We start from the raw sequence: 16338 nt of genomic DNA, 5'->3' as shown, positions 1-16338 counted from the left end.
ACCCGTGTAACCACAGGCATTTGTCTAGTATATATATAAATGTGAGTGTCTGTCGCTCGTATGTCCAGTGTCTATGTGTCCAGTTATAGCAATTAAAATATAGCAATATGTAGATTTGCAAATGGTCTGATAACTCTGATTTCAGACCCCCAGGTCTGAACGACAGCAATCTAAACTATTGCACTACAATCGTTCAACTGACCATAGTGGTGAATGATTGTGATCATATTCATTACATCGATTAAAGTATATTCTCAGGGTTAAGTCCTTAGGGTTACCCACGCTTGAAGCGCTTGAGAATATTATTCAGCACATATTATCTCTACTCGTAACAAATATAAATCTAGCCCCCATTGCAGCTATTGTTTTAGTAAAGATTTAGACTACTAACATAATAGGTGACTTACTTAATTTCATTTGGTAATTATTTTATTACCCGTGCAATGCCAGGTATTAGTCTAGTAGAAAACAAAACTCAACCATTGGGCTTGTCCGGGATTACTATATTACTATTACAATTATTATAACTACTATTATTATAATTACTATATTACCCGTGCAATGCTGGGCATCCAGCTAATCTTTAGTATAATAAAAGCAGTGTCCGTCCATATACAAAGTTGGAGGTTGGGGAAAAGATCACATCACATGGGATTCGAACCAGCAACATTCAGCGTCGCTGCCCCACACGCTACCACCTGCTCTAATTGTTTACCATCAACAATTTTAGAATCATGTTATAGCATATACTGTGCTTCATCGGCACTCCTGACAATCACCCACAACACACTAGACTGCTGGGGTACTAGTAACAATAATAATATACATCTGCTGTTGACTTTTACTTCTGCTGCCGCACCAGTATTCTACCTAATTCAAAGTTACTCCATGAGAAAATAAACAGTTCTGGAATAATTTAACAGTTTTGTAATTATTTTTACAGAATGTGCAGACATAGCCAGGGTCAGAGCCTCTGTAAAAGTAGCGACCGTAATAACCCCTAGTAATGACGATACTTGCATGCCAGAGAAGAGAAGACTGTTTTCATCTGTCTGGTGGGCTGGAGCCACATGGTAGTAATTGAATACTCGTATCTTAAACACGGTGCGGTAGGCACAAACACACAAATAAGCGAGCACCAGTATAGATATCACCTGCAACAGAAAACAGTTTGCATGAGCCAATGGCTAGCACACCTTTAGAAGACTTTCATAATCCTACTTTAAACAAAATTCCTTCCACAGTGCAGTTGGTAGGTAAGCCCAGTGGCCACGCTGGACGAGCTACTAATGCTATTTATACATGGCGACATAAAGGGATGATACACTCTTTAGTGTTTGCCCTGCAGGTTTGGACTTCGGTATAACCTCAGTTTTTGAATGCTTCAAATCGGAAACAACTCGGAGTTCAAACACAAACCTTGCGACTGCGCATCCGACGCCCTAATATAAGCTGAAACAATCTGATGATGTAATTGATTCCCAACTAATGATCTCGCTATCAGTATCTTTAGCACTTTGTGTTTGTTGTGGTTATGAAATACTAAATAGTGTATTATTACCTCTTTATCTTGCATAAAAATAAAACACACAAGCTAATTTTACAGCAGCAGGTAAGGCTCTAAAGTACCCAGCCTAAACTTCTTTAATGGTAAAGTAGTTATGGAAAATTTTTTATACTTTATATATTACCTTCTCTCTTACTTTAAAGTGTGTTGTATAAAATAATGTAAAAATACTTGAAAGAATTTTCTAGGCTTGAAACAAATCAAAATTATTTAAATTCATTGTGATTGAATCGTTTGAGAATTCAAGCAATTCGCTTTTCGAACATGCCTCTAGAATAGATTGTGGTCGCAAACCGAGTTCAGACTTTACATAATAACTTTAAGCTCTCAGAAAGACCCATCTCTTGACCAGCCTTTATGCGGTAGAGAACAACAGCTATTGACTCGCACACTGTTAAAAGATCGTTACTGGAAGTGATCGTCTCGCAAAAACATAGCAAGAAACAAAAGTAAAATACAGAAAAGTGACAATGCTATAAAACATACATTCCTCCAGAACTTTCAGAGACAGATGAGTAAACATGCTGATGTTTGCAGAAAGTTAAAAATACAAAAACATCTGAACAATAGAACATAGAATAACAGCAATAGAATAATATGAACTAGAAACCCTGTTGCAGTTATAAAACTAAAGAAAAAACAGGAAAAAACCTTTACCTGCCTCATTCATGATCATATAGTCTGTGAACAAACCTAAGTGGATTTCACCGTGTAATAATTTCTGTCATTCAAAATAAACCTACCTCAATAGAGACATTAGTGAAGTGTGAGCTGCCGAGGCGGATGAATATAGCGAACAATGATAAGACGGGTTGGGGCACAAAGAATACACACTCGGACCAAACAACCATGACGGAGAAGATGGCCAGCACAACTGAGGCTAACTTGAGCAAGATGGGTCTGATTGTGATACGCCACCACCACTCTGTAAAACACGGCAAGAGTAGGCTTAAACACCAAGCAACATGTACCAGTAACTCAATTAAGTGAAAAACAAATGGTAGGCCTAAATCAACCATTAAGAAGCATCCGTGTTCACTGATATTTTTCAAGCATGATCATTATCACACTAGTTGAATCAGATAGGCTTTTATCAACATTTTGGTACAGAAAATGTACAGCGATATAGAGAATCAAATAGCTTTTTGTATTTTCAAGACTGCGAGTGAAGCCTGTTTCACACTGCATGTCATTTCAAACTCAAGTAAATTGCATTTTAGAAGTTTGTTCCCATGCATGTATACAGGGTTCTCCTTGCAACTACCCAGCTTAAAGGCTAATCGACACTTTAACATGACAGCAAGTTTAGCGCAAAATCTCTATGAATGTTGGTCATCAGTGACTCAATTTTGATATTTATTAACTGTTGTTCACAACAAGACTTATATCTACATTGCGTAGATGACTGTGGCAGCGTTTATAGCAAAATAGGCAGATGCCTAAAGAGCATTATTCAATATAGCCAGCTATGAGAACTTTTTATGTACATGTATATTAATTTGTTCAGCCCATTCTTATATGAATAGCATTCTTCCTTAGAACTGTTTGTAGAATCAACCGGATATGAGCCAAGTATACTATATAGGAAATACTAAATTGATAAAATATTTGTTTACAAACATATTTGGACATTTGGAATGTTAAACATTTACTTAAATCTAGAAAATGCCACATAAATCCACCTGTAGCGACACCATCTGACGACTTCTACAATGAATTTCAGAATTCATCGATCGACTTGTTGAACAAAGACCTTATTCAGTTTTTCAGAAGTGAGCAGATGGCAAGCAACCACAAGTGTGTGGATGGCAAGCAACAACAAGTGTGTAGATGGCAGGTGAAAACAAGTGTGTGAATGACAGGCAACAACATCTAAACTATTATAGAATACAGCTGACACAAAATGCGACCTACCCAACTTTGGACTGTATATGATTTTGAAATAGCCGTTGTATTTGCCAGCTGATCGCTTGTAGTATTTATTGCTAGAGTTCTGATTTGCAATATCATCTTCAAGTGTCATGGCCTTCTGAATAAGCATCTTCTTTTGGCTCTGCGTCCGAACATAGTTCCTTGATGCCTTGACAACAAACAAAGGTTGAGGTCAGGAATCACTACTTAAAACATAACATTCATTCCTAACTAAATATGTGATACATTTTAATAAGAGTATTTTAGACTTCTCTATTACCTAGTCTTCCATAATACCTGGCAACATTAATTTCAGAACAATTCTGTCCGTGATTTGTATGTATGCATGTATAACTTTCTATTGGCATCGGTGATCGTCAACAAAAACAATGTTCTTCGTTACTCGCCAATAAATAAATAAACTCTAGATATGCTTGATAAATTTTAGTCGACAGTTGCGCTGAAAACAAAGGAAAACAAGCTTTTAATCCGTCAAGTATCCTACATAAGGGTTAGCCAATCCTCCTTGTTTCTCTCTATTGATATAAAGAGCCAATGATGCTCTTTTGAGGTTATCCAATTTGTACATTTTCAATTACAGATTAATATAAAGAACCTCTATGAACCCTCTATTACAACATCAAATCTTTTAGAAGATTGATACTGCTTGAAATCCTCAAAGATAAGTGTTTCTATACATCGCAGAATCCTTCATTGCACACATTATTAGAAAAATAAACAACAGAAAAACCTTTCATCCTTGGGTTAAGTCTATTAACTATCTATGCATCACTAGTCAAGTCTAGGAAGCACAGTCAATGTATAGAAGCGTATTTTAGTATCTAGTGTTTGTAGATGCAAGAGAACTGCACCAAACACAAATAACAGTAGCGGACATCAATGCAATCACCATGGTTACTAGCATGGTTTCCCTTACAGATATGATGTTTAGGTGCATCTTGATAAGAGCCTTCTCTGTTGGGATGGATACGTCTGACTCATTATATTCCACGTAGTCATCATTTCTCCTGAGTGACTTGACAAACTCGTCTGGGCACTTCTTAAGTATAGTGTCCACGTATTTCCTGTAAGGGTGGTTATATTTTACTGCTTCCGCCGCCCTTCTCACCTCCTACAGTAACAGGGAGAATGTATTGAAGCAGCACACACGCTTCCATCAGGCTGTCTGATTGCCGAAAATTAAAAGCATCTGATAGCTTTACAATGAAAGACAAATACAGCATTCAAGAGTCACACAATGTAAATGATCAAATAAATTATCTTTATGTTTTCGAAATCTTTTCCAACTACAAGTCATGCTGTCAAAATCAGAGAGCAACAACTAATCTAGTTGAAATACAAGAATCCGATTTACCTCAAGAGTGTCTTCAAATTTCTCTTCAGCTTCAGAGTGCTCCATACTTATTTTGGCAATCTTGAAGTACACCTGATTGAGCATGTAGTGTGCGTGGGAGGATTGCCACAGAGCCCGGGGGATGTCCACCAACCCGTAGCCATACAGAAGCACCAGCAAAAAAAGACCCCAAGTGTTGCTAGCTGTGATTCCAATGACTTTCAAATTTTCTCTAAAACCAATGTTGAATCCCAACGCCTGTGATTGACTGATCTACTAAAGTATTGATGCTGATGCCAATAAATAGAGTTGTCATATTTTTGAGAGAAAAGAGAAGACAATTACTACCAACCACTTTCAACGATATTACAGCAGTGACTGAGTAAAATGTAAGGCCCGTAAACGAAACAGATTTCTGAGTGACATATCCTATATCATCAACAAATAATAGTTATGCAAAACTATACTAATGGCATCCTCCTGGTATGGAATTACATAAGATATTGCTATAATGCCAAACAGAAATTACATACATTATATGAATACTAAAATCAAAATTTCAGCATAAAATGCTGCAACCAAAGTAAACTTCCTTGAGTTAATTTTAAGGTCATAGACATTGCACTGACATTTCAATGCCAGTGAATGAGTGAAAAACTTAGACACAGCACACATGCTATCTGATCCATGTGTGAATTCCAATTCACACATGGATCTAATAGCAGCCTCTGAATTCTATGATACTTGTCACTGCCTATCTTTCTTACCTAACCAGGCCATAACTTATCAGTAACAACATTACTTCATTTTAACTGTTTGGCTTGTTCAAACACTAAATTGCAGTAGTAGATTGGAAAAACATGGCAGACTAAACATAGGGACTATTAACTCAGATTATAAAAACATGGCAGACTAAACTTAGGGACTATTAACTCAGATTATAAAAACATGGCAGACTAAACTTATAGAATATTAACTCAGATTATAAAAACATGGCAGACTAAACTTAGGGACTATTAACTCAGATTATAAAAACATGGCAGACTAAACTTAGGGACTATTAACTCAGATTATAAAAACATGGCAGACTAAACTTAGGGAATATTAACTCAGATTATAAAAACATGGTAAACTAAACTTGGAGAATATTAACTCAGATTATAAAAACATGGCAGACTAAACTTGGAGAATATTAACTCAGATTATAAAAACATGGTAGACTAAACTTGGAGAATATTAACTCAGATTATAAAAACATGGCAGACTAAACTTGGAGAATATTAACTCAGATTATAAAAACATGGTAGACTAAACTTGGAGAATATTAACTCAGATTATAAAAACATGGTAGACTAAACTTGAAGAATATTAATTCAGATTATAAAAACATGACAGACTAAACTTGGAGAATATTAATTCAGATTATAAAAACATGGTAGACTAAACTTGAAGAATATTAACTCAGATTATAAAAAACATGGTAGACTAAACTTGAAGAATATTAATTCAGATTATAAAAACATGGCAGACTAAACTTGGAAAATATTAATTCAGATTATAAAAACATGGTAGACTAAACTTGGAGAATATTAATTCAGATTATAAAAACATGGTAGACTAAACTTATAGAATATTAACTTGGAGAATAAAAATTGACTCATCTCTACTACAAAGAGAGAATATGAGAGCTATAGAGAGAAATGTCTAGAGAGATGCTCAGGCAGAATATACACAACTCGTGAAGTAAACTTACGCGTTAATAGAAAGGTTGGGCCTAGTAGCCACATATATGAGACACACGCAGAAGATGACAGCGTATGTGGCATAGTAGATAGCATTGGATATGAGTGCGGAGCGCATCTTGCCAAGCACTGAGAATTCTCCGGCACTCGCATATGACTGCATCAGTGGCAGTATCAACCTACAGAGAACAACTTGGAAGTCTACACAAAGTTAAGTCTAGGCAACTTAACTTTCTAACGTATGTCTGAAAATTCTCATTACCATTACACTTTTTAACCCAAAATTGAAAAAAATAAAATAAAATTACTAGTAAAAGAAGTAAATTATACTGAATAATTAAATAAAATTCAACTACGTATATTTAGCTTTAACCTTTACTACAATAAGAGTCGTGTCCACTTGTCTGAAACCACATTGAGAGTGTTTTGAGAAAGATAGCCTCATACAAGAATCAAACTCAGATTTCAAGTGAAGCGATCTACCAACTGCATCACTCGATTGCCTTGCTCCATCACAGAATAATTGTGCACATAGTTATTACACATGAAAACCTCTCACGTCGAGGACTCCCAGCGTATTAGTTGAATAAATTACATAGCAAATTTCTATCAATCTCTACACTACCATACTTACACATTGCTGAATCTACCACTTTCATTCAGGTGTCTCTAAGGTAAGTAACAATATAAACATCTTGGTATTGACTATTACTTTAATAACTTACATTCTACATGTAACTTAGATTATTAAATTCAACTTTTTACATAGTTTTACATAATGCATAGTAACTATTTTGTGGACTTTGGAACAAATTAAACAAAATACAGTGCATTTTTATAAGAACACCTGCTGCAACATACAACAGTTTCAACCTACAAAGCAAATATTGGATTTAACTCAATATGTTGAGGTTTGACTGTAAGTTAAGCTATGACTTAGAAACGTGGAATAGAGCCAATGGAACATGGAGTTGAAGGTTTCTGACATGTTTAACAGTTTGGAGTAATTCTGTCCCTCGTTAAACCTATTACAGCAGTCGACTACCACTCATACATTCAGTAACAATGGTGACCATTTAGTCAATATAAAAAGATATACTGATAGGAAAAGAAGGATGAACCTTGAGATTTCCAGTACACGCACTGATAATTCCTACACATATTCCTACGCCTCTTCAATTAAATGTCACAGAGTTTATCAACAGGACTTAGTGCAGTATAAAGTAAACAAAGGATAACTATTTGCGCTTGCTAAGAAGCCTGTAGCCTCTGAGAACTATAGTGACATGTAGGAAGGTTACAGCAATCAGTACATATATATTTGGTTTACACTGGATGCTGTGTGGAACCATGACTGGCAAAAACTAACAGAACGGCAACATGAACTCTGGCACAAGATGCGTATGCCTGTCATATTATACAACTGGAAATGTTTGCCCTAGTTCAACTTTCCCGCCCGCTTAACTCAAGTGAACATTAAGACTGTTTCTGTGAACGGAGTTACACAACATTAGCTAAATTAAGATGAATGTTAAACAATCCCAATACTTTAAAACATTCTCATAAAAAATTTAATCTCTCCTATATTTTGTATTTTACAACACCACAGAATGCACAAACTCCCCACAGATTGTATAAACTCCCCAGATTGTACAAACTCCTCACAGATTGTACAAGCTCCTCACAGATTGTACCAACAGTTCAAATTCATTATATTATCAATATCCCTGTAGATGTTATAAACATACGAGAAAGTCTTATAGCTGGCTGTATTGAATTATTTTGTTCATAAATTTTGTCATAAAATGGTACCTATCATCCATGCAATGCAAATATGAGTTCTGGTGGCACACAGAAATTAGTATTTTTGCAGGATGAGCGAGTATTGGACTAAAAGCTAGGTTATAGGTGAAGTCTATATTAGTTCTAAAGCTAGGCAGTCATCAGGAAAAGCCTTGACTACGTGTATGGGAACATAACTTCTCAAAAGCATAGACAGTAATGTAATTTAACAAGAATTTAAGCAACAAACGATGTACTCGTGCTTTATCATAATTTATTAAAAATACCCAAAAACGCCTTTTTTAACTGACAGCATTCATTTATTTCTGCAACATCAACTTTGGTAAAATACTAGCTGCATTTTCTGAAAGCCCATACACTGAATAAGTCATGTTACGGGCGCCTCATAGGCGCCCGTAAGATAGATTGAGTAAAATGATTCTGCTATAATAACAGCAGAGCTGTAAAAATAATTAGCCTTACCACTTTAATACAATCACTCCATCAAACTCTCACTGAAAAGCAGTGACAATATTCACCCGCACAAGACGTCACTTAAACAAAAATCGCTGGGGTTACAAAATGCCTTAGCTGTACGCTATAGTCAAGGCAACAATGAAGGCAGCATTGAGAGAAACAGCAATACCGAAAGAGCACTTTAATTGAAAGAAAATAGAGTTTTTATTAAAAATTATTTAAAAACATTGAAAAGCCACACAAAAAGCAAGATGACCAAAATCTTTTTCAACAGAGTAAAACTTGCAGAGGCATTCGAAAGAGCTGATGGCACATGGCTACTTATGACAGCTGATGGCACACGGATACTTATGACAGCTGATGGCACATGGCTACTTATGACAGCTGATGGCACATGGCTACTTATGACAGCTGATGGCACATGGCTACTTCTGACAGCTGATGGCACATGGCTACTTATGACAGCTGATGGCACATGGATACTTATGACAGCTGATGGCACATGGATACTTATGACAGCTGATGGCACATGGATACTTATGACAGCTGATGGCACATGGATACTTATGACAGCTGATGGCACATGGCTACTTATGACAGCACATCTAATTGAGAAAAATACATAAATGCTCATCTGTTTAGTGAGCGGTGAAAATGATAACACATGTAGTTGGATTTGTGTAATTACAGTAGCTGAGTAACTACAGTAGTTGAGTAACTACAGTAGTTGAGTAACTGCTGTAGTTGAGTAACTGCAGTAGTTGAGTAACTGCAGTAGTTGTGTAACTACAGTAGTTGAGTAACTACAGTAGTTACTCAACTACTGTAGTTACACAACTACTGCAGTTACTCAACTACTGCAGTTACTCAACTACTGCAGTTACTCAACTACTGTAATTACTCAACTACTGTAGTTGAGTAAATACAGTTGTGTAACTACGGAAACATCTTGTCGGCAAACATGTATTCCGCTGACAAGATTCTTCACATTAGAAATATGCTCCTACGCAGTCTCACACTTAACGACCATCTGATTGGCTGCGAGATATCATGTACAGTTTTATTATATAAAAGGACTTTCATCGATATAGCAAGATTGTTGTCACACATGATAGCTGCTACAGAAAAACAAACCACATTTAAAGATGCTTGCTCATAATAACAGCTATTCTCATCAGGAAACACTCGGTCTCATCTTATGAACACAGTTCTTGTGCATGTCAAATCAATAATATGGGGAAATGTTTATTAGTTGCAGGTCTCTCGCATTCATCCTAACCATTTTAAAATGTGTTACTTACGCAGGAACTGCAGTAGATGATAATGCATATTGGATGATGTAATCAGACCAACCTTGCCAATTTGATGTTTAGGGTTTCTCAGAGCTTATGCAATTTTATCACTCTTCAAGGCAGTACTAACTAGAAGAGACTTTGATTGCATATATCACTAAACTCTTGTGTAGTGGAGGCAGTGAAAAGCTAACAGATCGATTAGGACTGAGGCCTGTGGCACAAGGAATTCACAAACAGAAAATACTTTTTCATTGTTTTCATTACATAAAAACAACTTCATATTTGCCTTCATCGGACGACATTTCCATAAAAGTACATTCAATACTGCAGACTATCCACCTCTACTACAGCCTACGCAGTACTTCATGTGAGTGTGTATAATAATTATAAAACTGGGTTGTTTTCATATTATCAGCTCAGCCCAACACGTGAGGTTTTGCAAGTATTGCTATTGAACATGTTCGGTACAGCAAGGTTAAACATTTTTTAGTAATAGTACATTGTTCACACTGACACAGAGCGGCTAATGATGCTGGCTTGGAATCCTTAACAACATGTACCAGCAAAATATAGGCTTGATAGCATCATACCCTCAAATCATATTTGTTTTTGTGACTAATCCCAGTTTAACTTACACCAGGGCTTTCTGGTTAGGAGTGCTCAGACCCCTTAGGGGTGCGAGCTGTTGTTCGGGAGGCAAGAACCAATCATGAAGGTGAAGAAACTGTACTTGTGGTCACAATGATTTGCCTAGATGAGAACGGATTTTCATCTCTTTTATACATCCAAAATATATATCGTAATGCCATAAATCCTGAAAACGGTCTAGGCACTTCACTTGCAAGGAACAACATTTCGTTCAGATAAGAGCATAGAAGAGGCAAAACAAGTCAAAAACCATCAAACCCTTTTCAGAATGACCTTCCAATAACTTTTTTTTTTCATATATTCTGCACATGTCTGCTCTTTTCCTTATGTTTTGAGTCTTTTTGTTTGTTTCATCCAAAACCAGAGGTGTGAGATTGCCCTTGTCAGTCATAGGGGGTTCAGCAATGAAATCGAATAGGACAGCGCTGACTTAAACAAAGATCTCAAATGAAAAAACTAGTTTTCAGCTAGTTGAATGAATTTATCAGCTAATGTTATCAGCCACGCAGCTATAACACTAATACAGAGTGTTTGTCCTTGACCCGTTATACTGTGCTCTTGCGTTAAAATTACGTCTGACTAAAATAGAGTCATCTACCGCTCAACCTGTGACTCACACACCCTATAACAGGAGAAAAAAGGGAAGAGAAAGGATAAAAGCTTCTTGAACCTTACGCAAAAGGCCAGTTTACCAGCTAAATCCAGACAAAGCTAGATGTAAACCGAAGGCCAGTTTACCAGCTAAATCCAGACAAAGCCAGATGTGAACTAGAAACTTTTCTTCCTTATTTACAGTCAAACATGGAAACTTTAAACTAGAGGCTAATTTCAAGCCACTTTTCCTTTTTGTATTTTACCAAAAACACGAGCTACTTAGAATACAAACCTGAGATACATGTATTTAAAGTGCACTCACCATGTAAGGAGTTGGGCTGACCAGTAGACAATCTTCCAGAATACTCGCAGTACAACATCGGGCAGGCTGACCCAGGGCTCCACACAAGAGCAAGAGGCATCATCTACCTCTATCGACCTTTTTGCCACACTCATCTCTGTTAGAGTAAATATAGTTATTATATATATACTAGTACTATATACTAGTTATATATTAATATATATACTACTATACTAATAGTACTAGTGTAATAATTTTAACAGCAAGCATTTCTGCATAGCATGCAATATGTAATATATTATTACTGCATAGTAGCGCATCAAGTAAGCCAACGGCTGAGTGTGTCACATAAAAAGAATTTGTGTCTGTCTCTCCGTGTGTACTAACTATCTGACAAGTGACGGAATGAACAAACCATGTGAGAAAAAACTGCATGCCCTTTAATCTTCATTTTGCAAGGAATTTTATTACGACCTATATATGTCATTTGTCATTAGTAATCGTGATTGAAGGAACGTGTTTGTTAAAGGTTGACTCGCAACAAAATTCACAAATACAGTTATTTGGTATCAAAGATTCACCATGTGTTACTCTGCTGTGTTGTAAGTGCAAAATATGTGGAGATGTGATTACAAGCTCTTAAAAGCTCATAAACGAACAGTTAATCGCAGCCATCACGAAAACGCCGTAGGTTGGAATCAATTTATTCTCTGATGTACTCAAGCAATTGTTCTGACACGTGATGTTATCAAGTGAATTGAAAGGCCAATAAAAGGCTCAATATAAAACGTCTCGTAGCACTAGTTTATGACAAACACTTCAGATTTTACCGAAAAGCCCGTATCAAATATAGATGCTTGCTATTTTACAAATTGGTTTCGGCTTGGTCTATTCGTAATCTGATCATGCTACCCATACTTCCTGCCAAAAAGTGCGAATAACTTCTGCAGCATTTTTTGATTATCACAGGTGACCAACAGGCTCATCATGTTTATCAGAGGATGATATGCACCTCTTCGAGCTAAAATTAAAAAATCAAACAAATTTTTACAGTGGGTTTTGAAATATCAGTGCTCAAAATGACAGCATTACAATGATGATGAAACAAAAGCGTAAAGACAATAGACATGATTTTATTGAATGCGAGAAGTATATTTGTGAAAATATTTCGACGAATGAGGTTGCATGAAAGTGTAAACAGAAGCCATCTTGTTTAGTTACATCCCATTTGAGCCGTTCTGGAAAGAGATGCTAATCTACAGCAATATCGTGATGGCTGCGATTAACTGTTCGTTTTTGAGCTTTTAAGAGCTTGTAATCACATTTCCACATATTTGGCACCTACAACACAACAGAGTAAGACATGGTAAATCTTTTGATACGCAATAGCTGTAATGTGAATTTTGTTGCAAGTAAACCTTTAATGGAAAAAGAGCCAAGATAGAATACTCCTTTATTAAGATGAAAAGCAAGCTGAAGCATGTTTTTGCTTTTTTAATTTTTTTCTTCGTTACGTAAGAAATTCCATATAACATAAAGCATCAATAAAGCAACAGGTTCTCAAATTCGATTTGAATAATGAGAGTTCCATAGTTAGCATTAAAAAAGATCGTTTTCACTCTTGCTGCACTTGGGAGAAAAAACGGAGAGAAAACTTGGGAGAAAAAAATATATGCATATCTCTATTAAATATGCTAGTACCCTAGCAGTGTATAGACGTGTCTTTATTATATATATTAGTACCCTAGCAGTCTAGTTCGCCGTGAGAGATCGTCAGATGTGCCGATAAAGTACAGAAAATAAGTAGCTGTATAACATATAGAGGTATCTCTATTATATATACTAGTACCCTAGCAGTCTAGTTCGCCGTGAGAGATCGTCAGATGTGCCGATAAAGTACAGAAAATAAGTAGCTGTATAACATATAGAGGTATCTCTATTATATATACTAGTACCCTAGCAGTCTAGTTCGCCGTGAGAGATCGTCAGATGTGCCGATAAAGTACAGAGAATAAGTAGCTGTATAACATATAGAGGTATCTCTATTATATATACTAGTACCCTAGCAGTCTAGTTCGCCGTGAGAGATCGTCAGATGTGCCGATAAAGTACAGAAAATAAGTAGCTGTATAACATATAGAGGTATCTCTATTATATATACTAGTACCCTAGCAGTCTAGTTCGTCGTGAGAGATCGTCAGATGTGCCGATAAAGTACAGAGAATAAGTAGCTGTATAACATATAGAGGTATCTCTATTATATATACTAGTACCCTAGCAGTCTAGTTCGCCGCGAGAGATCGTCAGGTGTGCTGATAAAGCACAGAAAATACGTAGCTGTATAATATATAGACGTGTCTCTATTATATATATTAGTACCCTAGCAGTCTAGGTCGTCGTGAGAGATCGTCAGATGTGCCGATAAAGTACAGAGAATAAGTAGCTGTATAACATATAGAGGTATCTCTATTATATATACTAGTACCCTAGCAGTCTAGTTCGCCGCGAGAGATCGTCAGGTGTGCTGATAAAGTACAGAAAATACGTAGCTGTATAACATATAGACGTGTCTCTATTATATATATTAGTACCCTAGCAATCTAGTTCGTCGTGAGAGATCGTCAGATGTGCCGATAAAGTACAGAGAATAAGTAGCTGTATAACATATAGACGTGTCTCTATTATATATATTAGTACCCTAGCAGTCTAGTTCGCCGTGAGAGATCGTCAGATGTGCCGATAAAGTACAGAAAATAAATAGCTGTATAACATATAGAGGTATCTCTATTATATATACTAGTACCCTAGCAGTCTAGTTCGTCGTGAGAGATCGTCAGATGTGCCGATAAAGTACAGAGAATAAGTAGCTGTATAACACATAGATGTATCTCTATTATATATATTAGTACCCTGACAGTCTAGTCCGTCGTGAGAGATCGTCAGATGTGCCGATAAAGTACAGAGAATAAGTAGCTGTATAACATATAGACGTGTCTCGATTATATATATTAGTACCCTAGCAGTCTAGTTCGTCGTGAGAGATCATCAGGTGTGCTGATAAAGTACAGAGAATAAGTAGCTGTATAACATATAGACGTGTCTCTATTATATATATTAGTACCCTAGCAGTCTAGTTCGTCGTGAGAGATCGTCAGGTGTGCTGATAAAGTACAGAGAATAACTGGCTGCATAATTATTCAGAAATACTTTAGGCAGTTGATGGTTGCAGGTGTTGGAATATCCGTCAACTAAGCTGAATGTCATGAGTTGGAGTCTCGTTCAAAGCAAACTTTTACCCTAACCTCTAACCTTGGCTCCGGACAAACGAACACACATACAGACACTGCCTTTACTATACGAAATATATATTTTTGTTTTAATTCAATTTAAGCATATACAATATTTTTATTATTTTTCTTTGCAGTACAGTTTGTTGTTTAAAAAAGTGAAAATGTTTAATTAAATTGACATTGAGGTGTGCGCTCAACTTAATGAAAAATTATAGTAATCATTAACTCTAAACCGAAAGAAAGTGATAAAAAGAGAAAAGTGGTCGATACAAACCAATAATACCACAGTTACTCTAGTCATTAAATTAAAAAATCAAGTTTGGTTTTTTCCGTTTTGAAGGGCCAAATGAAGTGCATTTGGGAACACCTTGGAACAAATGAGAGCAAATCTTGCAGCTCGATTTACATGTATTTTATTGTTTGTATAACATAAAACCCCTTTAAGGTAAACATTCTCAGAACGGATTATTTATGTTGTAGAAGAATCTACTGTAGTTTGAAGCATGGCGATTGATTACATTAGAGATAAAGTATATCAGGTCTTCAATGACAGTAGGTCTCTGCAAACAAATGGAGGCCACACTTAGCTCTAGCTGGTATTACTTATATAATTTATGAATGAACAAAATTGTTTAAGAGTTCATATTAGCAATGTATACTAACGATGTAGAGGGAGTCTGAAATCTGGGAATCATATAAATTGTAACCAAATATGTTATTAAAAACACTAAGAAAATAAAATTTTCTTCTACATCTGATAAACTTGTTTGCAACAAGATGGTAAATTAGTTAACCATCCACCGTTGACAAAGACCTACTTGTAGAAATTCCAGAAATGAATGAGACAGAAATCCACCAGTAGTACCGCCGGTAGTACACAGTAGTATCACCAGTAGTACCACCAGAAACTCACCAGTAGTACTTGTCGTGATGACAGGAGTTGAAGTAGCAGGAGCTGCCGTAGGAGAGGAAGGACTAGATATGTTACAGTCAGTCAGACATTGTTTATACATAGTCTAAAATAATCAGGATTTGAACAGGTAGAGCAGTGGCAAACCTTACATGGAGACGGCAAACATGGAGAAGATTAACAAGACACCAGAACAGAGAGAGAGAAATACTTACTGCAGACACATCGAGGGGTAAGACAAAGACGATTATGAAGGAGAAGTACCAAGCAATCAGTGTAACAACTGTTACTACAACATGCTGCTTCCTGATGTTGCCATAGCGATAAAGTGTAAAGATTGTGACCAACAGCACGCAGAGTAACCCCAGAATGAAGTCGTATACATGAGAAGCCATTGTTTCTGAAATGAATAGAGTAAGAATAAATAACACAAAATTGCGTCAATATGTGGTAATCATAATATTTTT

At 36.3% G+C, this 16338-nt stretch overlaps 1 protein-coding gene across 6 annotated transcripts in view; it reads right to left on the bottom strand.

The window, feature by feature from the left end:
• The window catches only part of LOC137408790 (G-protein coupled receptor-associated protein LMBRD2-like), a 31726-nt gene that overhangs the window by 7198 nt on the left and 8190 nt on the right, over window positions 1-16338 (bottom strand). For all 6 annotated transcript variants that reach the window (XM_068095380.1, XM_068095396.1, XM_068095400.1 and 3 more), the window contains 9 exons: window positions 16087-16271; window positions 15875-15977; window positions 11693-11828; window positions 6586-6753; window positions 4854-5064; window positions 4416-4610; window positions 3482-3647; window positions 2311-2492; window positions 1021-1154 (listed from right to left, as the gene is read on the bottom strand). In XM_068095380.1, coding sequence (XP_067951481.1) covers window positions 1021-1154; window positions 2311-2492; window positions 3482-3647; window positions 4416-4610; window positions 4854-5064; window positions 6586-6753; window positions 11693-11828; window positions 15875-15977; window positions 16087-16266 — 1475 coding nt within the window. In that variant the 5' untranslated portion in view covers window positions 16267-16271. The remainder of the gene's footprint in view (window positions 1-1020; window positions 1155-2310; window positions 2493-3481; window positions 3648-4415; window positions 4611-4853; window positions 5065-6585; window positions 6754-11692; window positions 11829-15874; window positions 15978-16086; window positions 16272-16338) is intronic.

Source organism: Watersipora subatra, chromosome 1 (assembly GCF_963576615.1).
Source record: "Watersipora subatra chromosome 1, tzWatSuba1.1, whole genome shotgun sequence".
NCBI lineage: Eukaryota > Metazoa > Bryozoa > Gymnolaemata > Cheilostomatida > Watersiporidae > Watersipora > Watersipora subatra.
The sequence above is the reverse complement of the archived record's forward strand: the minus strand, read 5'-3'. Positions and strand labels throughout refer to the sequence as shown.